The 24,084-nt window shown below is 46.9% G+C and overlaps 1 protein-coding gene across 6 annotated transcripts in view; it reads left to right on the top strand.

Annotated features, from left to right (window-relative positions):
- FLNB (filamin B) overlaps positions 1-24,084 on the top strand; it is a 133,244-nt gene that overhangs the window by 73,989 nt on the left and 35,171 nt on the right. For all 6 annotated transcript variants that reach the window (XR_011426839.1, XR_011426838.1, XM_023620203.2 and 3 more), the window contains exons 11-26: positions 68-204; positions 1,568-1,761; positions 3,101-3,214; positions 3,832-3,975; positions 4,232-4,355; positions 4,688-4,848; positions 5,840-5,930; positions 6,228-6,397; positions 11,264-11,381; positions 13,583-13,845; positions 15,141-15,738; positions 16,377-16,550; positions 17,368-17,530; positions 18,149-18,309; positions 21,931-22,098; positions 23,954-24,077. Coding sequence is in view for 4 of the 6 variants with exons in the window: in XM_023620203.2 (XP_023475971.2) it covers positions 68-204; positions 1,568-1,761; positions 3,101-3,214; positions 3,832-3,975; positions 4,232-4,355; positions 4,688-4,848; positions 5,840-5,930; positions 6,228-6,397; positions 11,264-11,381; positions 13,583-13,845; positions 15,141-15,738; positions 16,377-16,550; positions 17,368-17,530; positions 18,149-18,309; positions 21,931-22,098; positions 23,954-24,077 (2,904 nt within the window). In the remaining 2 variants the exon portion in view is untranslated. The remainder of the gene's footprint in view (positions 1-67; positions 205-1,567; positions 1,762-3,100; positions 3,215-3,831; positions 3,976-4,231; positions 4,356-4,687; positions 4,849-5,839; positions 5,931-6,227; positions 6,398-11,263; positions 11,382-13,582; positions 13,846-15,140; positions 15,739-16,376; positions 16,551-17,367; positions 17,531-18,148; positions 18,310-21,930; positions 22,099-23,953; positions 24,078-24,084) is intronic.

Genomic DNA, 24,084 nt, shown 5'->3' with positions numbered 1-24,084 from the left:
CAGCTTATGGCTGTAGTTATTGGCCCTTTCTTTGCTCTTCTTTAGACTTCCGTTCCTTTTCTTCTAGCCCTTTTGAAGTTCAAGTTGGTCCTGAAGCAGGCATGCAGAAAGTCCGCGCCTGGGGCCCTGGCCTCCATGGCGGGATTGTTGGGCGCTCAGCGGACTTTGTGGTGGAGTCCGTTGGCTCTGAAGTGGGGTCTCTGGGTAAGTGGAAGGAGCTGACCCGCAGCTTCTCAGGAGCTGAGATTACAGGGTGCCTGGGCCAGGTGTCAGGCTGTGTGTTGGGGCCTCCTCTGAGCCTTACCACCATTAGCCTCCTGGCCTCATGACCATCTGAGGCTGCCTCTGGATACTGCTGTGGAATTGCAATTCCTGTTTTCCTCCTACCCTTCCAGTTGCCCTCTCCCTCTGGCACCAGCATTCCTGTATCCACTAGACCTCCAGGGCGGAGGCCTTCTATGGATGTTATGCCTCAAACAGTGCCTGAAACATGGTAGGCACTTAGCAAATATTGTTGACCGATCCTGCATTTTGCTGAAATTAGGAATTCAGGAAGTAAATATTCTTTGGAGCATAACTGAGTATATTTTAAATAAGCATCTGAGAGATATATATATATGATCATTTTAGATCAGTGGTCAGTACTGATCTCTCTATAAAGGACCAGATAGCAAATACTTAAGTATTGTGGGTGATATTCTTTCTGTTGCAGCTGTTCAACTCTACCATTGCAGCGTGAAAGCAGCCATAGAAAATATATAAGCAAAGGAGCATGGCTATGTTCCAGGAAATCCTTATTCATAAAAACGGGCAGTGGGTCAGATTTGACCTACCAACCATAGTTTAATGACCTCTGTTTTAGGTAATAGAAATAAGCAAGGAGGGAAAAACAGGAAATCACGTTTAATTTTTCCTTCTGAAGAGATAATAAACATCTTGCTATATCCTTGTAGACTAGAGATAATATTAAACCTTTTGGTATATCATTCCAGACTTTTTTCTGTATGTACACCTACAGATATTGATCTGCCATAAAAAATATCTGGGGGAAGTCTTTATATCTTTCTGCCTCAGATAACTAGAGGCTATGTCTTGATTTTCCATGGCTTCCATGGAATTCCATTACATGGATATATCTACCATTAGGCTCTCCAGTTATTTCCAGGGTTTTGCTATAAAAACAGTGCTGAATGCATATCCTTGTATGTAACTGTTTATACATATCCTTGGTTATTTCCTTCAGATAAAAGCCCAGAAATGCATTTGGTGGGGCAAAGGATGGACATTTTCTAAGGCTCTTGGCACGTGTTGCTATATTGCCAACAAAAAGGTTTGCTGAATGACCTTCCTTGTTACATGATATATATATATAAAAAAAAATGAAGTATACAATCCAACCTTCCACCTCTAGTGAAGAGTCAATAGGCTTGATTTTATGGGAAAGGGACACAAACAGATTTCAATCTTATGGCCAATACTTGGCTTTCAGGGAGGCAGAGAGAGTAAGTTGGTAGTAACATAGCATAGGTACTTTCAACCATGTAACCAGGGGCCCTCCCACCCCCAGGGTTTGCCATTGAAGGCCCCTCCCAGGCGAAGATTGAGTATGACGACCAGAATGATGGATCGTGTGATGTCAAGTACTGGCCCAAGGAGCCCGGTGAATATGCTGTTCACATCATGTGTGACGACGAGGACATCAAGGACAGTCCATACATGGCTTTCATCCACCCAGCCACGGGAGACTACAACCCGGATCTGGTGAATCAGCTTGTGTTTCTGTCCTGTCTTCCTGGCACTCTCCCCGGGGCCTAAACAGTTGCCTTAAGCAGCATGTTGAGAGATGGCACAGAGGAGCCATTTAGAGCTTAGGAAGGAAATAGGCCTGCACTGGAATCCTGGTAGTACTGCTTAGTACTTTTCTAACACTGGGCAAGTAACTTACCTCTCTGACTCTTGCTGTCTTACTTTATAAAATGGGAATGGTAATAGTGTCTGCTTCCCAGAGTTTCTGTGATGATTCGAGGAGGTTATAGGGAAAAAGACAGCCCTTAGCCCAGTGCCTGGCCCACATAGGGGACTCCATTAGCTGCTATTTTCTTGCAACCTAGAGCATCATGTTTCCATCTTGCCGTTTTCTGTAGTTACTGTTTCAGGGTGCTCCAGGGGCCAGCCCAGTGGCATAATGGTTAAGCTCACAAATTCCACTTCGGGGGCCTGGAGTTCACAGGTTTGGATCCCAGATGTGGACCTAAATAGTGCTAATCAAGCCATGCTGTGGCAGCATCCCACATACAAAATAGAGGAAGATTGGCACAGGTGTTAGCTCAGTGACAATCTTCCTCAAGCAAAAAGAGGAAGATTGGCAACAGATTTTAGCTCAGGGCCAGCCTTCCTCACCAAAAAATAAAAAATAAAAAAATAAAATGGGAAAAGTATCTGACCATTTACAAAAAAAAGGAAAGGTACTCCATAGATAAAGGGTTTTTTTTCCTCCCCAGCTTGCCTCTCTTAAATTGGAGCAGTGTTTGCAGTGTTTCCAAGAGCTTCTCTCAAACCTTTAGCAGGCTGATTACCATCAACTCTGAGCCAGCCTGGCCAACAGGAGTCTCCCACACCCTCTTGGCCCACGTGGGCAGCTGTCCACAGGCTGATGTCAGTCCGGGCTGGTAGCTACCCCTCTTTAGCCAACTGCTGGTTCTTTGCTCTTGGTGGGCTGCAAACTTTTAGAATGTTGTCTGTGGTAAAAGTTCTGAGTCCCCTCAAATTGGGAACATTGAAACTGGGCATGGTTGGAGGTCCCTGCCCTAGGTACTAGAAGTTCTCTATGTCAGCTCAGAATAAAGCAGGGAGCTCAAATAAAGTTTGAGGCCTAGTGTAAGAGCGTTTTCTCTCATGAGAGGTTAATGATACTGTTTTTTATTTTCAAGTTGCAACCTACTTTAGCATTTTCCTTCCATAACCATCCAGTCACATAGGTGCTGTGAAGCCAAACACAAATTGTTTTGTTCTTCCGCTATTTGCTGGTCACCAGTCTTCCTATAGGGGATTAGTTGGGGCGTTACACAGAAAGAGAATCGTTATTGGCCCTTTACCCTAGGTCCGAGCGTACGGGCCGGGTTTGGAGAAATCTGGCTGTATAGTCAACAACCTGGCCGAGTTCACCGTGGATCCTAAGGATGCTGGAAAAGCTCCCTTAAAGATTTTTGCTCAGGTAAGTTTCCAGGGGCCACCTGTGCAGGTAATTGGCAAGTGACAACATCCGACAGTATAATGGCAAGTTGCTCAGTCTATCTGATCCTCAGTTTTCCTTATCTACACATTGGGAATTTTTATTATTCATGGGGTTATGTGAGGATTAAATGAAATTCTAACATGTTAAGCAGGGTGCTTTTTTCATCTTTATGATTTGTATTCTATGGAAGCAAGGCTTGATTGTTTCAGATTTCCCTGTAGATGTCTTTTGGTGTGACTGAAGCTACCTAAGCCATGATGGGAGGTTTCTAAACAAGGATTTATTAAATATGTTTATCTAATTTAATTGAATTTGGCCAAAGGATTTAAATGCAGAAATTGAAATTAAGAAGGATTGAGTGGCCATGGCTTTCTTTTTGGGCCATTTGCTCTTAATAATTAAAAATAAATAAATGCATGTAGTATTTTATCACCTCGTGGTCGTTGTATTGTGAGAACATGGCATATTATAGTTGCTCCATGAAGTTTTGTTGGATGAGAGCATGGTGACTTGGTTGTCTTGGGAGGCCATGGTGGACCTGCTTGATGGAGACAGTGTGAGGACCAGCTCTGTTCTTAGCCCCTGCTCTTTTGCAGGACGGGGAAGGCCAGCCCATCGACATCCAGATGAAGAGCCGGATGGATGGCACATATGCCTGCTCATATACCCCAGTTAAGGCCATCAAGCACACCATTGCTGTGGTCTGGGGAGGTGTGAACATCCCACACAGCCCTTACAGGGTAGGTTATCAGGTGGAATCCTGGCCATTGTATGAAAAAGCCCAGTCCTGCGGCAGATCTGGGCTACATGCCTGATGGCCAAGGCAGATATATGGAAAGAACCCATCCTTGGTGGGCCTTGAAAGATGAAATGGCCTGAAGAGCAGAGTGCTCTAGATTGTACAAAAGGACTGTTTCTGACAATGTTAACTAACAATATTTTACTGAGTCCAAGTGGAGGAGCACTTGATTACAACTTCCTCCATGTCCTCTCTAGGTCAACATCGGGCAGGGTAGCCATCCACAGAAGGTCAAAGTGTTTGGGCCAGGCGTGGAGAGAAGTGGACTGAAGGCGAATGAGCCTACTCACTTCACAGTGGACTGTACTGAGGCTGGGGAAGGTGAGAGGGGGCTTCACCCAACACACCGATTGCTGCTCCTTGGGGAAGAGAGTTCTTTTCGTAAGGTTTCAAGGGCAGTGAACTTTGAACCAGGAAATAGTCCACCTGAATAGGTAATTATTCATCTAATGAGCCTCTGTGTCAGTTGCTTGGTGATATCTTTGCTAATCTTCCATCCCTTCTTCAAAACCCTGACTTCCTACCATCCCTTTCTCAGGTTTCTTCCTGGAAACTACTCACTTGCTTATTTTGGGTGTTCACCTGAGCTGGAAGTGATTGCCCGGGACATGCTGTTTCTTGTAAACTGGTGCTAATAAGCTGGTCTGTTCCAGGTGATGTCAGCGTTGGCATTAAATGTGATGCCCGGGTGTTAAGTGAGGATGAGGAAGACGTGGATTTTGACATTATTCACAACGCCAACGACACGTTTACAGTCAAATATGTGCCTCCTGCTGCTGGGCGATATACTATCAAAGTTCTCTTTGCGTCTGAGGTGTGTGTTTGGGCCGGATTCTTTCTGGCCACCTATGTGCATATTTCCTTTTGTTTTTTTAGCCACAGGGAAGGTGTCTTGAGAACTCTGCTCCATAGTTTTCCTCTCTGCTTCCTTAAAACCAAGAAGGGGAAAAAAAGCACTCGGAACTAAATTCTTACCACTTTCTAACAAGAGTGAGGCCCGGTGCATTCACTGGGTAAAGCAGTGCTCTGGAAAGAGACTGGCTTGTTATAAACTTTCATCAAGTTTTTGACTGAAACATGATTAACTTCTAGATGTGTTCTACTTCGACCCCTTTGAAGCAATGACTTTGGCCTCAGCCTTTAGAGGAGTTTTGAAGTCTCACGTACAGTTCATATTTTTGTGTGATGGTGAAGATAGGGTGAGCAGTACCTGAAACAGTGGATAATGGAATCCTGATGATTCAAATTAACCTCACATAAAAATAGGGACCTCAGGAGGAAGTTCTGTGCTTGAAGGTGTTGTCTCGAGTTGGCTTCATCCAGTGAAGCTGTTCTGCCTTTATTCTGACAGTTGGCAATATTGTTTTTGAAGAATTATAACCATTTTGTTTCTGATCAATTCCTTGCATTCCCCGATCCTTAGCTCTCAGCTATGCTTGGAGGACATTTCCTTCCCCCCGATCCTGTATATTATTCTTATTTTTGGTTTTATTCTTGGTAGTATTTTTGCATCCTAAGTCCTCAACATTTGGTGTTAAAGGCTCAGAGTTTTCAGATTTATTTGTCGGAAACCTTCCTGTAGCTATGCAGAAAACAGGTCAAAGCCTGTGATGTCAGCCATCCAGGCATTCATAAGTGACCGATTATGGCCCTTAGCTGATGCCAGAGTATGAAGACTTGGTCTCTGGTAAGAGAGGTTTGCACACCACCCACTAAAGTCAAAGTTGTGCTGTGTGTTGAGCAGAAGGCTAAGCTCGGGCTGTTGCTTCAGGGGCTTTCCTCCTGAGACAGTGTTTCTGCTACAGGAAATCCCCGCCAGCCCTTTCAGAGTCAAAGTTGACCCTTCCCACGACGCCAGCAAGGTGAAGGCAGAGGGCCCGGGGCTCACCAAATCAGGTAAGATGGCATGTGTGTGGTGCCGACCCAGAGGGCTTCTGCAGGCTAGTGGCAATGGGCGTGTTTGGTCCGGGGCCTCGAAGGGCTTATCTCCACTAAAGGCAGATATTCTTTCGGGGCTTCAGTTCGGCAGGGGCCGTGCTCCTGCCTGAGCTGTTGGCAGTGGCTGAGCACCGACCCTTGTCACTGGCTGCCGTGGTGGAGCTGGTGCTGATGAACCTGTCAAACCGGTTCTAAAAGTGAAACCACTCCAGTCAGGCCCGTCTCCTCACTTCACTTCGTGGCATATCCTTCCAGGTGTGGAAAACGGGAAACCAACCCACTTCACTGTCTACACCAAAGGGGCTGGGAAAGCCCCACTCAACGTGCAGTTCAGCGGCCCCCTTCCTGGCGACGCAGTGAAGGATTTGGATATCATTGATAATTACGACTACTCCCACACCGTTAAATACACACCCACCCAGCAGGTAGGGTCCTTCTCATCACTCGTCCGCCAGGCCCCATCCAGGCCCCCTTCCCCTCAGTGCTGTGCCCGGTCACTTTGGACATGAAGGATGTAATCTGTGCTCTGTCGAAGTGCTTCTCTGTGGGGGACGGCTCCTCGTGCCTTTCGCTCTGAACCTCTCTGGGAGCACTGACAAAAAGCCTGACTGGTTCTAACAGGACCGCCTGAAGGATTCCCCAAGAACAAGCAGGAAGCTAGCCTGTATCTCCCCAACCCAATCTCCCACCTCCATTTTTGGTCTTAGCAGGGAAACGCTGAGCTCTTGAAATTCAAGACCTAATATCTACCTCTCTCTTAGACATACGCTCCCATCCTTGCCCAGCTGCCTTTTAGTCTTTGATTAACCACTTACAGAGAAAGGATTGCCACACCTTTGTTTTTCCTTGCTGGCCCTTTTAGCTTAGTTTACCCTTTTAACAAGAGGTTTAGTAGAGTCTTTCTCAAAGACTTTTCTTAAAGAGCCAGGTCAGCCTTTTGTCCCTCAGGCCCAGAATACTATTTAGGCTCCAGATCGTCCCCCAAATGCAGGAATACAGATAGGATCTTGCCATCTAGGTTGCTTTGCTCTGATTATTTTAGGCAGTAAGAGCCTAAAAAACTACCCTTTTGTACGAATTCCTTTTTATTTGTTTAAATTTTTATTTTCCTTCATTTCCACGCCTCTGGGGTCTGGGGAGCAGATAACTCAGCAGAGAAGCCTGTCTGTTACTGCTTAAGCATAGTATTCTAAGCAGTTGTTCCAAACCTCTGAGATTCTTTCATTCTTGAGGAAAAGAGTCCCCCTGTGTGAAAAATACCTTCTGTAGGAGAAGAAGCATGATGCTTTCTGCAGAAATCTGGCTCAACCCAGGCCCTCTCAGTGGGGAGCTGGCCAGAGTCTAGTGGGAAGAATGAGGGGGACAGTGAGGATGAAGGGACGGGGTGTGTGTCCCCTTGCACTGGGAGCTACACATCCTTAGAAATGGACTATCCACTGTGAGAACTTCCCTGGCAGTGGGAGGGGTTGTCTGGGGCAGAGTCTTGTGTGCCTGTGGCCTCCTAGCTCCATATGTGCTTCTTCCTGTGTTTTTTTTTTTTTTTTTCACCCTAATGATGGGTTCATTATTAGTAAAGGTAAAAGTAATACTTTTGTAGATAGAAAACCTTTTCTCATCAGACCACTGAATGCTAAGTAGGTAAGTATTTTCCTACGGTGGGAACCTTACCACTGGGAGTACTGGCTTGATGCCATCTCTGTTGCCAATTCTTCGCATTCCTTAGGAGAAGGTACCAGAAAGCGCAGCCACGCACACTGGTCAACATCACAAGGCCGTAGACTTCTAAAAACATTTTGAGACTCTTGCTTTGTCCTCTATCTAAATACCTTTTTGTGTTTTGGCTGAGCCACTAGAAAGTAAATTGCGGGTGTCAGGATAGGCTCGGGTTTTGACCACACCCCAGAAAGGACTTCACTGCCCTAGATGGCCCACTGCCAGTCGAGGCAGAGGTGGAGGTGGGAAACGCATGTCCCGTTTTGTCACATTTGACATGAAGCTAGAGGAGCTCCAGTGGTGCAGTTGGTTTTGCGCACGGTACTTATATGAAATGAAGCTAGTGTGGGAGGCTCCTTCTTTCAGAATCACCCCAAGGTCAAGTTCATCCAGTTTTCCGAAAGCAGCAGGTTGAAGGGCTGTCGGCACGCTCAGTGGCTGAGCTTGGGGTAGTTTGTTCAAATGCTACCTGTCATAGGTCCAAGGAGCCTGGTAGAGTCTTGGTATCAGTCACAGCCTCTAGTGTGAGTGACACACAGGGTGCCTCTCCAGTTCTTCTTGGTTGTTGTTTAGAGTGAAGTTTCCTACTTCGTTATTTGGGATACTTGCAATTCTGCATCTTTCTGCATGTCCAAGAAAATAGATTAACTCTCTTCCTCTGGGATTGTGAGTTCCCCAAGGCTAGGATATTATGTCATATCTACATCTTTCCATCCCCGGCCTCGAGCGCAGGGGCTGATGCTGTAGGGGCACATATGGATTTATGGCCCAACAGGTGAATAAATAAAGTGGAGCCTCGACTCATAAGCAGAGACAATATGAGAACTTTGTAATCTGGTAGGAGAGGAGAGTGGGGCTGACACATCCTCCTTCTCCTTTGAGCTCTCTTTTCTGAAGAGCAGCGAATAGCTCAAGATTGGGTCAAATAAGCATGCCTTTTGAGCTGTGCTCTTGGGTGCAGTTAAGAGGCCTGGGTCAGCTCAGAAAGCCGTGCCCAACACAGAGGCAGGGACTACACTTTGAGGGCTGCCACCCACAAGCACACCTTGTCGTGATGATTTTAGGGAATAACAGGATGGAACTTTCTAGAAATGCAGCTGTTTGGTGTGTGTGGAAAGACTTAGGTGGGTCCTGGTTCAGGAGGAGCGCTTTGCCCTCCAAATGCAGACTGGGCTGCCCTGCCTGATTGCCGGCTCTTAGCCCCCTGACACCTGCAGGCTGCTGCTGTCCCCTGCAGGGTCTCTGAGTGATAACTTGCAGAAGCCTGCCTGCCCTGGGGACCAGTGATGGGTGTTGCTGGTTGGTCCTCTTCTTGTCGGAAGACAGTGGTCAGAGCTCTTTCTGCCTTGGTGGAGAGTGACTTGTTAGGTTGCAGCTTGAGGACTCTCCGAAAGGTCAAAGGCTTGAAATTACAGAAGAGAAATTATACAATGCCAGGTTTTCTGAGGATTTTGCCTTCTGTGCATTTGGTCGTCTGTGGCCTCAAGTGACTTCAGTTTCTCACCCTGAGCTCGCCCAAACAGAGTGGTTTGAGAAGCTAGTGGCGGCAGCTCTATGACATACTGGGTCAGAGCCACTGGGAATTGAAAACTCCACATACTTCCGCCTTTGCAAAACCCCATGAGCTCACTGAGCCTCGGAGGATAACAGTCCCTACCTCAAAATGTTATTAATGCTGGTGGCCACGACTGTCACAGAGGTCTCTGCAGGAGGGGGCTGTGGTTGGCTCCCTTGGTCCTATCCTCACCTGAGCTTTCGGGTCAGGGTCTTATGTATGTGTGTTTTGCAGAATGAGATTAGGTTCCCAGTAGCACGTCGGGGAGAGAATACACCTGTCCTGCAGTCAGTGAAGTCTTTGTGAGAGGTGCCAGTGGTCACTGCTCACAGCCTCTGGGGAAAAAGCACAGTCCATTCCTTGACTGGGGCCTCAGAGGAAACCTTAAAATGCTACAGGCCGTCGCAGGTGTAAATCTTGAAGCTTTCTTCCTCCCCTTGTTAGGTTATTTAAGGTAGAGTTAATTTCCTATCTGAGGTTTTGTTTTGTTTTTTGTGACTGGTGATGAGAACCATACTTTCTTTTATGGGATGAGTGGGCTTAACCAAAAGAGGATTTTTCCCTCTCTCCTTTGGCACTCCAGAGAAGCAATCAGAAAACCTAGAGTGGGTGGTAGAGAAGGTTTTTCCAGGACCCTGGGTTAGCTGTGAGGCCTGAGTCCCCAAGGAGTCAGGGCCTTGGGGTCAAACTGAAGCTCAGGAAGAGCTGGCATGTTGAGAATGCCGTGGTGGCTGGAGGAACAAATTGGTCCCTGCTCTGTTGAATCCGACCCATGTACATTTTACCATGAAATGTTACACCCTTGAGGCAGGGAGCCAGTTGGTTTTGTGTGCAGCGCTAATAAATCCTGGAAAATCAATTCGCCCTCCTTCATTGATGCAACCAGTTTTTTTCTCAGCTTTTTCCCCCTATCTTTATTACAAAAAGAATGTGAGAAAATATACACAGGCCAAAAGCTACACCCTTTTAACACTTGACCAGGGACAGCTTTCAGCAGGGGCTGAATCCCAGCCAGCCCGCCGATTCTTGCAGGGGAAGCTTCTCTCTGTCCCCCTTGCTTCTCTCCCTCCCACGTCCTCTTCTCTTATGCTTGGATGTTTGAGGTGAGGGAGATCTTAATCTACTGAGACAGCCGTGGGCTTTCATGGAGCCTTGGTTTGGAGGGAGAGGACTCAGCCGACCGTGGAGAGAGGAAGTCAGCAGCGAGTGGGCCACAAGTGGCCGGAGGAGAACAACTGTGGCACATGTGGCCATGCTGTGGCTCCGCAGCCATCAGGGTTGCTAGTGAGGGGGCCTAGGGGGCCTGCCAAGCCTACAGGCTCAATCTGCTTTCACACCAGCAACTTTTCTTTCCTTGACATAGATGTGGGAGTGTAGACACTGCATGGTGGTCTTAGAACAGCTCCAGGTGAACCCTTGCAAATCCCTTTTGCAGACTGGCGACCTGAAATCTATTTGCAGGACATAGAAAAAAATAGTTTTCTTCACTTAGAGGACCCCGGGCCCAGCTGCTTTACCCATGGCTGGGGTTGGGTGTGCGTTGGGTGGGCAGGTAATGTGGCAGAGCAGCTAGGACACAGGTTTGGGTGCCATGGGTGTGAGGCCCGGGCTCTGACACTTACCAGGCTTATGACTTAGGGCAAGTGACTTTTCCTCTCTGAGCCATAGTTTCCTTTCCTGGAAAAATGGAGGTGACAGTGGGAACTGCCCCTTGGGATTATTTTGAGACTGAATTGGGAAAATGCTTAAAATAAGCACATAACACGTAATAGTGCTTTGGGGCACATAGTAAATGCTCCTTATGTTGTCCCTGTTGGTATTAGTTGCCCTCATTTTATCTGATTTCTTGGTCATTCTTGCCATGGGGTGGGAAGCTTAGAGAAAAATACCTGAGATGCTTTCTAAATCCACGAAGACAAGTACCCTGTGTCTTTGAGAAGAATGACAGATCTGGAAGGCAGGTTTACTCACCATGTCAGTATGTCCGTGCCGAAAGGTGACTTGGTTTCCTCTCTCGTCCCAGGGCAGCATGCAGGTTCTGGTTACCTATGGTGGTGATCCCATCCCTAAAAGCCCATTCACCGTGGGCGTTGCTGCGCCACTGGATCTGAGCAAGATAAAAATCAATGGACTGGAAAACAGTAAGTATGTGAAGGGAGGGGAGACGGGTCATTGAAGACCACCAGCTGGGCTGCCAGTTAGATTCCCTTCAAAAGACAGTTCACAGAAAGCAAATTCTGCCTTAAGAGATTTTGCAGTTGACAGACTTGGGTTTGAATTAAGGCCATGCTGTGGAGGAGCTCTGTGGGCCTACCTGCCATTTACCCTCACCAGGCCCCAGTTTTCTCATTTGTACAGTGGGGATGGGATGGTCAAGAGTACTTACACTCGGGGGAATATTGTGAAAACCAAAGGAGCTAATTATTCAGGGGCTGGCACGTAGTCAGCCCTCAGTAACTGCTGGCATCGCAGTGAAATGTTTTCGTTACAAAGAAAAGTTGGGACACATCACTTTCTGGTGAGTTTCTACTGTGCTAACTACCCTTGGCCGCTGAATCCACATTCCGGTCAACAGTCAAGCATAACAGTCAACTCCCTGGCACTCAGAAATGACAACTACAATGCATCCCCCCCCACCCCCATCCCAATATTCCTTTAGCTTGTTAGGTGTCTTATTAGTACAAGTTCATTTCATTTATGTTCAATCTTTCAATTTTTTAATTAGGGGGAATTTCAAACATACAAAAGTGAAGACAATAACGTAATATGAACACTGATATACTTGTCACTCAGCTTGAGAAGTTCAATACATGATCATAAAATTATTTTTTTACACAAGTAATGCATAAATCCATTTTTCATCTAAAAACATCATAGTTAAGAGTAAATTCCATTCTAACCATCCCCTCTCCCTGTCCCTAGGGTTAGCCAAAGTTATTGATTCAGTTTCTATCCTTGCACACCGTCTTTCTGTACATACACATGTGCCAGCAGACCACATTTGGCAATGTTTATTTTGCATTAAAGTTATCCTGCTAGGCCCGTATGTCTTCAGCCTCCCTCTTTCCTTCAGCAGTGCATCTTGGAGAACATTCACACCTACATCCCCTCGTTGGCATTAGCTGCTGAGTGGCCACGGCCTGGCCGCACCTCAGTGACACACGTTCACCTGGTTTCAGGGTCATGTGGGGCTCAGTGTACCCCCAGGGCAGGCCTCTTGTTGCACCCATGTGATTTTCTCCAGGTCTTAGTGGGACCGTTGTGAGCGTCTTCACTGACCTATGACCCAAATGTACGAGTTGTGAATAAGGCCAGCTCCCCGGTCCGGGGGCGCTGAATGAAGCAAGAGAGCTCCATGCCGGCTTTTGTGCCTGGGGGGCAGCAGCTCTGAGCATATGAACAGTCACAGTCCACCCCTCCACCTGTCCCCTCCAAGACACCAAGGGTTTCAACTCCAGACTGGGAAAAGCACAATGCCAATTAGGAAAAGCCTCCGTGCTTGTGGTTCGGCAGCGTTCATCTTGGCAAGCCTCGTGTTGCCCGAGTCAGGGTTTCCCTGGGTTGTGGTGGGGCCCCTGTGCTCCCAGTGCTTTTGTTTTGGTTCAAAGTCCTTTCCCTGTTTTTGTCAAATAAAACACATGGGTTTTCTGCAGCCGGCTTTGCAAAGACCTTTCAAATATCAGCATGGTACAAAGGGTCAGTTCTCAGGACTTGCTTCAGTGCCCCTGCCTTGGCCAGCCCTGTGACTTTGGCCTTCTCGGCTGTAGGATTAAATTTACTGCCAAGAATTGGTAAATAAAACATTGGCTTATGAGAATGTTTTGATATAAAGTTAACACCAAAAGTAAGCAAAGGAGAGAGGATAGTGTCAGATGATAACTTACTGGTCAGCAAAGCAGATTGTGGGGTCAAGGAAATTTAGGTTTGAGTCCCAGCTTTGAGATCTGCTGGATATGTAACCCTAGACAAGTTACTTAACCTCTCTGAGCCTCAGTTTCCCCATCTGTTAAAGCCAGATTACTAATAAATAACCCATAGAGTTGTGGTGGCAGTTAAAGGAGACGATCTGCTGTCCTCATGCCCGGCAGAGAAAATGCATTCAGTAAATGGTGGCTATCATTATCATCATTAATTAATAGTTGTTCCTGTACCAGTTGTTATTGAGGCCAAAATGCTGATTATTCGTACTCAGTCTTGCTTCTTATCCTCCGTTATCAGCTGTTGCTTGTTGTAGAGGCTGAGATAACTCCTTATGTCCAAGGAACTCACATTTTTCTGCTCTTAGTTGTTCTTGCTGTTGAAAAGGGTCAGCTCATCACTTTGGCTCATTTGCCTTTTCCAGGAGTCGAGGTTGGGAAGGATCAAGAATTCGCCATTGACACAAAGGGGGCAGGGGGCCAGGGGAAGCTGGACGTTACGATCCTGAGCCCATCGAGGAAGGTCATGCCGTGTCTGGTGGCGCCCGTGGCGGGCCGGGAGAGCAGCACTGCCAAGTTCGTCCCTCGGGAGGAAGGGCTCTATGCTATAGACGTGACCTACGATGGACACCCTGTGCCCGGGAGCCCCTACGCAGTGGAGGCCTCGCTGCCACCTGATCCCTCCAAGGTCAGCTTTTGTTTTTATTCCAGAACTTGTCCCCTGTTGTCAAATGTAACACCGTAGTCCTTCTCTGATTCTACCTGAGAAAGACCTTTAGAAAATTGCTTTGTTCTGAAAGTCAGTTCTCGATGGCCCATAGTTCTCTCTCCTACAGTCTGGCGTGAAGGGTCCCGTCAGCAGCTAGGTCCCAACCTGCTCCTCCTCTTGCTCTCTGGCTGGGAGGCTTTGGTGAGGGCTACCCCGTCCCTGAGTTCTCTTCCTTCATTTGTTAGTGTAATAACAGTGCTTGCTTCAAAGTGAGCCTGTCAGGGGGAGGTGAGAGAGTCACTGGAGGCCTCAGCCTGGCGTCCGGCACACTGTGAGCCCACCCTGCAGAAGCTATAATAATGCAATAGGAAAATACGTTATTCTCATTATCGTCTTTTCCTATAACCCGCAATCAAGGGTTTTAGAGTATTTCCAGTGGTCTGAATTGCATGAATCCTGAGAAGTTGTCTTATTTGTTGAATCAGAAATGAAAGCCTTATCCTCTCCCTCTTTTAAAAACAGTTTAGTCCTTTTGTGTTTGTTTTTAATTTTTTTTATTAGATTTTATTTTTTAGAGCAGTTTTAGGTTCATAGTAAAATTGAGAGGAAGGCACAGAGATTTCCCTCATACCCCCTTCCCCACACATGCATAGCCTCCACGTTCTCACCATCCTTCAGCCCCAGAACGGTCCATTTGTTACAACTGATGAACCTACATTGACATCATTATCACTCAAAGTCCATAGTGTGTGTTAGGGTTCACACTTGGTGTTGTATGTTCTGTGGGTATGGGTTTGGACAAATGTATCGTGATATGTATCTACCATTGCAGTTTAATTTTTTATTGTGTGGAATTTGTTGAGGGAGCCAGAGCAAGAGTGAGGTCCATAAAGCCATCTACGAGTGCTCAACCCAGGAAACCCATGTGTTTGTTACTGAACATTAGGTCTCCAACTCGAGTCCTGTGGTTCAGAAGAGCCGGGCGAGGCAGGGGAGAGGAAAGTCATGCCCTGTGCTTCAGAGGGCCATGCCTCTCTGCTCTGGCTTTCAGTGTTGAGTTCATAGCCATCTCCATTTCTTAACCATTAGCAGCATCGACTGCGTTGTGGCTCTAACTCAGTGATGTGTGTGACACAAGTTAGGCCCAGGGAGAAGGACCACGTCATTGAGATGCACTTCAGTGCTGAGTGCAGGCTTGGGTGTTGAGAGCAGTGCTAACTGAGCAGCGATAGCAGCGTCAGGCAGAATTTGACTTTTATTCTTTGTTCAAATAGGTGAAGGCCCATGGTCCTGGCCTTGAAGGTGGTCTCGTGGGCAAGCCTGCCGAGTTCACCATCGACACCAAAGGAGCTGGGACTGGAGGTTTGGGCCTAACTGTGGAAGGTCCATGCGAGGCCAAAATTGAGTGCTCTGACAATGGCGATGGGACCTGCTCTGTCTCGTACCTTCCCACAAAACCCGGGGAGTACTTCGTGAACATTCTCTTTGAAGAAGTCCACATACCTGGTTCTCCCTTCAAAGCTGACATTGAAATGCCATTCGACCCCTCTAAGGTTGTGGCGTCGGGACCAGGTCTCCAGCACGGGAAAGTGGGCGAAGCCGGGCTGCTTAGTGTTGACTGTTCCGAAGCTGGTCCCGGGGCCCTGGACCTGGAAGCCGTCTCCGACTCGGGAGCGAAAGCCGAAGTCTGTATTGAGAACAACAAAGACGGCACCTATGCGGTGACCTACGTGCCCCTGACCGCCGGCATGTATACGCTGACCATGAAGTATGGCGGTGAGCTCGTGCCACACTTCCCCACCAGGGTTAAGGTGGAGCCTGCTGTGGACACCAGCAGGGTCAAAGTCTTTGGGCCAGGAATAGAAGGAAAAGGTGGGTTTAATAAAAAAGAGGGAGGCTGCAAAAGTAACATGGGACTTAGGGGGTCCTCAGAAACTCAGAGTCAGAGCTGCAAACTCAAATGCCTGTGGGAGCCAGACAAGGTGTAAGAAAACATTCACCTGTGGCCTCTGCATCGGGGAGTGGTAGGGAGAGGACCAGGGTGATGGGTGAGCATGTAGTGTTTCTGCTGCCCGACCCTCACTTTATCCACTGTCAGCAGATTTTCCTGTTTTTTCGGCAAGGCCAGAAATCTTGATTTTTATATGGAAACTCAACATATTTCATTTTTGGCACTTAATTGAAAAGGTTTAAAATGTGGTGCTGGCTAATCCCACACTTGCTGTCTGTCTTTTCCCTTTAACTTGCGTAGATCCCCACCCTTGTCCCAAAAAGTGTGTAAGTGGTTGTGTTGTCATGGGGAGCTTCCAGAGGATATCCTGGAAGCAGCTTATTTTTGTGGGATGGGAAGTGATTATTAATATTCTTGATTTTGAAAGTGAGAGAAACCAGTTGTCTGCTGTCACTGAAATTAGACTTACTGTGCTCTAAGGTGCCAAGAACCTTGGTTCTTGGTTTGCTCCTAGGTCTGAGTTGTTGGTGACATTCTTATATGTGTGATTGCTCTGCAGACGTGTTTCGTGAAGCCACCACTGACTTCATGATCGACTCACGGCCCCTGACGCAGGTCGGGGGTGACCACATCAAGGCCCACATTGCCAGCCCCTCAGGGGCCTCCACCCCGTGCTTCATCACAGACAATGCCGATGGAACCTACCAGGTGGAGTACACGCCCTTTGAGAAAGGTGAGTTGACTTCTGCTTGGACAAGACCCTCATTCAGAGCTGTGCTAGGCAATTTCATCCCAGTGATCGGTGCCAATTCCTGCCCCGTATGCTCTGCTCCTCTCAGCCTAGGCACGTGCAAAGTGACAGGGAAATGTGGAAACCTCTGTCCCCAGCCTGCCCACTCAGTGCCTGGTCTGCTGGCCCTGTTGTGTGACAGTTGGGTCAGGTTTAGCCTCAGCCTCATCTGAGCAGGTTGTGGGGTGATATCATGGCATGTTTCCCATTTGTACAATTTTTTTTTTACATGATTTCTTTCCTGAATATTAGAAATTATAAAAAATTGTGATAAATCATAAAAGCATAAAGAAGAAAAATAAAATTACCATATATCCTCATTATCTGGATATATTATCCCTATAAATATTCTGGTATCAGTATTTTCGATCTCTTTGTAGATGCATATCTGTTCTATTTCATAGGTTTCCCTTTGTCTTTTGGGTAATGACTGGATGGAATTTTCCCAAGTTGGGATGCTGTGTTTAAGATGACTGACTTAAATATAGGCTTAGTAATATTTGCTTGGGGGAGAGGTCTTGTGTGGGTGGGTGGATGGGAGTTATATGACTGACAAGTGAGCAGAAAGCATAAATAGAAAGCTTGTATTTTGAAAACAATCAGATCATACCAACGTTAATGTTTCTTTAACCTGCTCTTTTCAAATAACATGGTATAGCAGGTAGACGTGAATGCTAGATAAAACCCTGGAGCAGAGTGTCATTGCTCACAAATAGGTGGCTCCTGTGCAAATAATGTTTCTGCTTGTTGTTTTGAATAGGCCTCCATGTAGTGGAGGTGGCATACGATGATGTGCCCATCCCAAATAGTCCCTTCAAAGTGGCTGTAACTGAAGGCTGCCAGCCATCTCGAGTTCAAGCCCAAGGACCTGGATTGAAAGAGGCCTTTACCAACAAACCCAATGTCTTCACTGTGGTTACCAGGTAAGCAAGGCCCTGAGATCTGTGTGTTGACTCTCTAAAAGGAGTAGCCCTAGATAGTTTAACTGCTTTAAAGAAGTTTTATGGGTGTATCCTACATAAGTGTCATGGCCTTCCAACTTTTGAGAGGCATTTTTTTTTTTCATCATATGTGGGACATTTTCTTCTGTAGAAACTTATGTTACAGAGAAAGAAAGTATACTTTAAAAAAGTACCAGAAAGTGCTTGATAGTAGTCATAAAACTGCTGAGCAAACCAAGGCGAGATAGAAGCTCCTTAACTTAATGACGTGGAAATCTATAGCCAAACTCATGTTTAAGTGAAATATTAGAAGTATTCCTATTAAAATTGCTCACAAGTCTTATACCTGAATTGTACTTGCAGTCCTAGCCAATGCAATTAGATAAGAAAAACAAATGAAGAATAAGCATTGGAAAGGAAGGGTCAAAGCTGTTATTTCTATTATACTGTTGAGAAATTCCCGGTGCGAGAAATGTCACAGTAGTTGGGTTGGGTTGGTCAAACGAGAGAGTTTTATAGAGAGATTTTAAATAATTTTGGCAATAAGCGGACTAGCATGAACCACTAGTGTGATTTCACTTTCTTTTCCACAATTTCCAGAGGGGCAGGAATTGGTGGGCTTGGCATAACTGTGGAGGGACCATCAGAGTCGAAGATAAACTGCAGAGACAACAAAGATGGCAGCTGCAGTGCTGAGTACATTCCCTTTGCTCCAGGGGATTATGATGTTAATATCACTTATGGAGGAGCCCACATCCCTGGTAAGCTATCCCTTGGAAAGGAACCCAAGGAATAATTAGTTTGGCATGAAAGCAGGTTTAATTTTGCTTATCTCTCTTTGAGTAGGAATAACAGTCTGCTATTTGCAGTAGGTGCAAAGGGAGAATTTTCCTTAGGGCTGCATCTCCAAGAATATCTCAACTGCCAGTAGGAACAGTACCATGGCAAAAAGTCTTGGCTTGGAGTTTTGACTGGAAATGTTGTTCACGTGTTGGAGGACCTTGTTCCTAGTTTAAGGGAAAGCTGATTCTTTACAAAGTTGAAACTCTCCACTTTATTTTGTGATTGGTTCTTATTCACCTTGTATATGTGTCTTGTTTTCTCTTTTCCATCGAGAGTCCTGGTAGCTGATAAAGATGCACAAACTCAAGTTCTTACTTATTAATTTCTTTTCTATTTAATGATGTAGTATATACATTTACTGTGAAACAGGGTTTGTCGTCCTCAGTGCTATTGACATTTGGGGTGGGATAATTCATTGTTTTGGGGGGCTGTCATGTGCATTGTAGGATATTTATTGGCTCCCCTTCCCCCATTTTGTGACAACCAAAAATGTCTTCAGATATTGCCGAGTGTCCACTAGGGATAAAAATCACCCCTAGTTGAGAACTACTGCTCTAAACAATTCAAACAATAAAGAAATATGTGACTTAAGTAGCGAAGGGCCCTCCAACTTTCATGCTCCAAGGGGGAAAATCTCCCTAGGTTCTGGTTCTTGTTATTTAATGAAACTGTTGCCACCCAACACACATCTAGAACAGTAGATGGGTGTGTGGTATGGTGTGGACACAGGTCCAAGAACTCTAGGGCTGCTCCTGAGTCAGCTTATGCCTTGTCTCAGGTGTGGTGAGAAAGAGGGCAGAGCCCCACCCAAATACCCCAGAGCAGGAGGAGCCTCGGGTGGGCAGTGTTCTTGCCCTGAAGGCCATAAGCCACGGTGAGACTGAGAGGGGAAGGGGCAGGCTGAGGGGCCTACTTTCCGGGTTTCTGGACTCACTCCCAGGAAGTTGGAGTGTCCACTGGCCAAATGCTTTCCTGATTCTGTGTGCTTTTTCCCCTTATTAATGTGCAAAAGGGCACACACACTCATACTCTTTCTTTCTCTCACGTTGATTAGAAAGCATTGCTATTCAACTCTAATTCTACTCAGATGTCGATTTAAGCCTTAATTTTATGAAGGCTTAAAGTTTCTTTAAGAAACTTAAAGTGATTAAGTTTCTCCTTAAACTTGTCCTTGCAGCTCATTCAATATAGATTTTTAAATTCCTATAATCACTAGTCAAGGGGAATTCAGCCACAGACAAGTTAGTCGAAGCTCCTGCCCTCAGGAACTTCCTCTATAGCGTTTATGCGACTAAATCTCACGGTAACTGCTGCAAAAAGAGAGAACAGGGCTCGGGGACAGAATACAGAGCTGTGGGTATCATTTGGAGTTTTGCAACTCTGCAGTTTGTGGGATGGGAGAGTAGAGCACAGAGAATGGGTGGAAGGCTGTTGTCAGGAGACCTGACGTGGTGACTCCAACCAGGCACGCGGCAATGGACATGAGCATGTCCTGGTTATGGAGGCACCAGTAGTTTTTACTTTATTGGGAAAGTCTGGCAGAGGCCATCAGCTTCAGAATTCTTCTTGCAGAAGGGGCTGAGAGTTTGGGCCCCTATGTTTGACAAATGAGCTTGAAGCAAATGGCCATCTTTGAACATAACAACAGAAGGAGATGTAGGTGATACCCCTTTAAGTTTCAGACTCTCTCTTGCCTCCCAGAGCCAAGTGCCAGCTTCTCCCAGACCCCAGACCTTTCCTAGGCAGTCATTTAGTAAACTGTTGATTGGTCGTCTCAGTGTCAGGTTCACAGTTAAGGTAACTTGTGAGGTGCTGCTATGAAGCATTCGGCAACTTGCTAGCTTCTAATTTGCTTTCATGGGAATTCTGGTTGGTCCAATATTAGCCCAGTGTTTCCTGGCCTGGATCAAACCCATAGTGGGGTTATTTTTAACAAGGTATCCTGTCTTACCCGCAATGGCATACTGGTTTCCTCTGGTGGGCCAGCTGTGGTCCATTGGTGGTGGCTGCTTAGACCACTGGATTGACTGGGATAAGTGCATCAGGAATAAGGGCTGCCGGGATTGATGGATGATATCTGCCTGGGGCACAGAACAGGAGATTGGCAGGTAATGCTTGGTATCTGCCATCTTGGACCTAAATTTATCTTATTGGTTCTTGGCTGCTCTCATGCTAAGTTCAGACAACTTCCAGTAGAGGCTCTGACTTGGAGATTGGCCTCAGAGGTAGTCCATTTGCATCACCTGTTGACATTGAAATCCTCAACTGTCTCTCTGTAAAATAAAGCTCCCTTTTCTTTCTCTAAACCCAAACATGGAAGGCGGTGTTTGTCTTTGCCAGGGTTAGCCATTTATTTCATTTAGCTGAAAAATTTGGTGCCAGTGAAACCCAGCTGTTGTTAAAAAGCCAGGGCCTGCGTTCTTTGTGGGTCTTTGTTATTTACTACCACTGATTCTACAAAGTATAAATTTTCTGGGATGCAAAGCAGAGAGACCTGAGTTGGCGTGGCAGTTCGACGTCATTAACTTTGCCAGCCTTCTTGGGGAGCACAAAGACTCCTGCACACACAAGAGGTGCATGTCACCCCTTGGTGATGGACTTGGCAGCCTGAGGCATGGTGCCTGGGATGCTGGGGCTCCTGTTTCTGGCTCACCTCTGGGGAGGTCTGATTCATCTCCCTTGGAGGGGGAATCTCATGAGGATCCCTGGCCCTTGTTTCTCTGTTTAGTCCTTCTCTTGGAAATTCTGGTCTCCCTGGATTTTCTATGTTTCATCAGTCTTTAAAATCAATACCCAGAAAGAGTCGGAGGCCCCCAGTGTCACCAGCCATGCAGGAGGACCACAGCTTACAGTCAGGGAGAAGGCAAGGCTTCATCCAGGGGCCAGGGAACCAAGAAAGCCATTTGTGGTGGGAAGGTGCCAGCTGCGTTGCAGGGAGCGGATTCTAGGGGTCCCTCAGGAGCTGTTTGTGGGAGACGATGTTGGATGTGGGCTGCAAGTCCTGCCCACCTCTGCAGTCCTCTCCACTCCTTCCACCACTCAGCGTCCTCCTTCAGTTCCTTCAACAGCCTGTCTTCTCCCTCACCTCCAGGCCTTTGCATATGCTGATCCCTCTGCTTAAATCTCTCTCCATCTGCTTCCCTAGGTGATAGCTGCTCTCTCTCATGTCTCAGCTTTGATGTTACTGGAGAGCTTTCTCTGGTCTCTTGACGACAAGATTCATTGCCTTCTAGGTGCCCCACGAACACCTTGTACATGCCCCCAGTGTATGTCAGAGACAATGTTATAGTGACTTGCCTGCCTCGCCCTTCTGCATGGTGGGTTCCTGGAGGGCCATTAACCACTCTGGGCCCAGCACCTGGCATGATGTCTGCACATAGTGAATGCACATGAGTGCACACACAGCAAGGCAGGAGGAGCTGACCGAGGTCCATATAATTGAGGGCCTGGGTGGAGCAAGAGTGCCATTCTGGGTGCACACAGGGTGGGCCTCCAGTCGAGAGGTGAGCTGTGCTCAGGATCTGTGACCTCTTTTCCAGGCAGCCCCTTCAGGGTTCCTGTGAAGGATGTCGTGGACCCCAGCAAGGTCAAGATTGCCGGCCCTGGGCTGGGCTCAGGCGTCCGAGCCCGCATCTTGCAGTCCTTCACGGTGGACAGCAGCAAGGCTGGCCTGGCCCCACTGGAAGTGAGGGTCATGGGCCCACGAGGTGAGTATGCCTCCTGCCTTCCTGCTGACGCTCACCTGCCCCGGTGGGGGTGGGTCAGCCGGGACTGTGAGCAGACACTTTGCTTTTGAGTTTGGTTGTGAACTTAAAATTAAGTTTCTTAAATTGCTTTATTGCTCCGTATTCTAGAAAAACAGTGAAAGTTCCTGCTTAAAAAGTATCAGGGCTGTTATTTCTCTATTAGTCTGTCTTTCCCCCCATTTAGTAATATGGCTCTAAATGTCTAAGTAGTGTGATGAAGCAAGTAGCAGTTGGGCTATCATGTATAGTATGGTTGCAACTGCTTTGTTACGTTTCAGCATTTGTGGGGTGACCGGTTGGTCTGGATTGGGGTGGGTGGTGGGTTCAGAAGTGATAACTCTCTTAAGATGCCTTGGTGCTCACATGGAACAACCCCCAAACTTCTTGAAATGACAGATACTTGGACTATGTGGCATATGGCTTTGTCATTGTCCCAACTCCCTGGAAAAAGAGGGTCTCTTGGGGAACTTTATTGACAATTTGGCCTGCCCTGTTGGGGTTTGGTGAGGCTAGCAAGGCATTTTGGGACAAAGCCCTAAAGTGTACTGAAATTTACCATTTTCGGTAGGTGATCACATTTCCTCTTATAGCATTTAAAAGGTATCATTCTCTGCCTAATTTCTTAAATTATCTGGATGTCCCCCCAACATTGTGTTCTTGGCTTCACAGAGTGGTAAATGAGGGTTTCCTTCTTTGAAGAGGAACTTTCTCCTTAATGAGGTTCAGCAGGAGGTTATGCCCTTTGAAGCCCAGGGCAGAAGTGGTTTGGGGGAAGTGAGGTCGTGGGGCTCAAAGCTGAATCTACAAAGTTACTGAGCTTCAAGACGTGTGTGTGTGTGTTGAGGGGGGACTTTACTTAGGTATCCACCTCTGTTATTAAGGAGTACTCTCAAGTAACAGCCTTTTAATTTTAGCTAATGAGATGGATTCCCAGTCATGGTGCAGCCCCCTGAAAGCCATTTCAGAGTTCTTTAAAGGTGACCTGAAGGGTGACTTTATGGAGACAGGTTTGCATTTTGCTATTGGCTGCTGCTCTAGTTTATGTAACCTGAATGCCTCTTGCTGACCTCACCCCTGAAATTGCCTTGTACCCGCCTCATCTGCCTTGCTTAATGAGAATGAGTATGCTACGCTTTGATTAACCTACTCTGTAGTGGACTGATCCTTGATGCTCACATTCAGAACTGGGATCTAGCATCTACCAACCCAGTGCATGCCTCGAGTGTGCCTTAACATAATCTCTAACCATCCCCTTAAGGCATCACACTGAGGGTCCCCTCACCCCATGAGATTGGCACCCTCACCTGCCCTGCACCTGCACCCAGCCTGCTGGCTCCGTAGTATTCTTTGCTTAAAGGTGGCCACAACTCTTGACTGGTGAGCGCATTGGTTAATTTTTGCTGTTCAGAGTTCTGGACTCTTTGGCCCTTTCTCAGCTATGGAATAAAATTGCCACATCCCAAGCATGCCTCACCAGCTTGAAAGGATATAGCATGTCTGCAACGTGCATCTTCGCTGTACACCCTTCAGCAACAAGCACGGGCAGTCTCCTTAATTATACTCTAGGGCTGACTGAGTGTACTTTAGCCAACAAAAAGCTGAAGGTGTCTCTCAGGGTCATTTCTGCAACCATGAATTGGGGATCCCGTCTCCTGTGATTTCTCAGGCCTCTGATTATGGCCTGCTTGCTTTTATGTTACTCATCAGTGGAAGCCAGTAGGTCTCAGGGATGAATGTGATCCTGTTTCGGACTCAGCCTAGGGTGCGGTGAAGGGGATGTCAGGCAGCTCCTCAGATCTCTCATCTCTGTTCTCAGGCCTGGTGGAGCCAGTGAACATAGTGGACAACGGGGATGGCACACATACAGTGACCTACACCCCATCCCAGGAGGGACCTTACATGGTCTCAGTTAAATATGCCGATGAAGAGATCCCTCGTAGGTAAGCT

The sequence above is a fragment of the Equus caballus genome, chromosome 16, assembly GCF_041296265.1.
Source record: "Equus caballus isolate H_3958 breed thoroughbred chromosome 16, TB-T2T, whole genome shotgun sequence".
Classification (NCBI taxonomy): Eukaryota; Metazoa; Chordata; class Mammalia; order Perissodactyla; family Equidae; genus Equus; species Equus caballus.
Note: the sequence above shows the minus strand (reverse complement) of the source record. Positions and strands in the feature narration are given on the sequence as shown.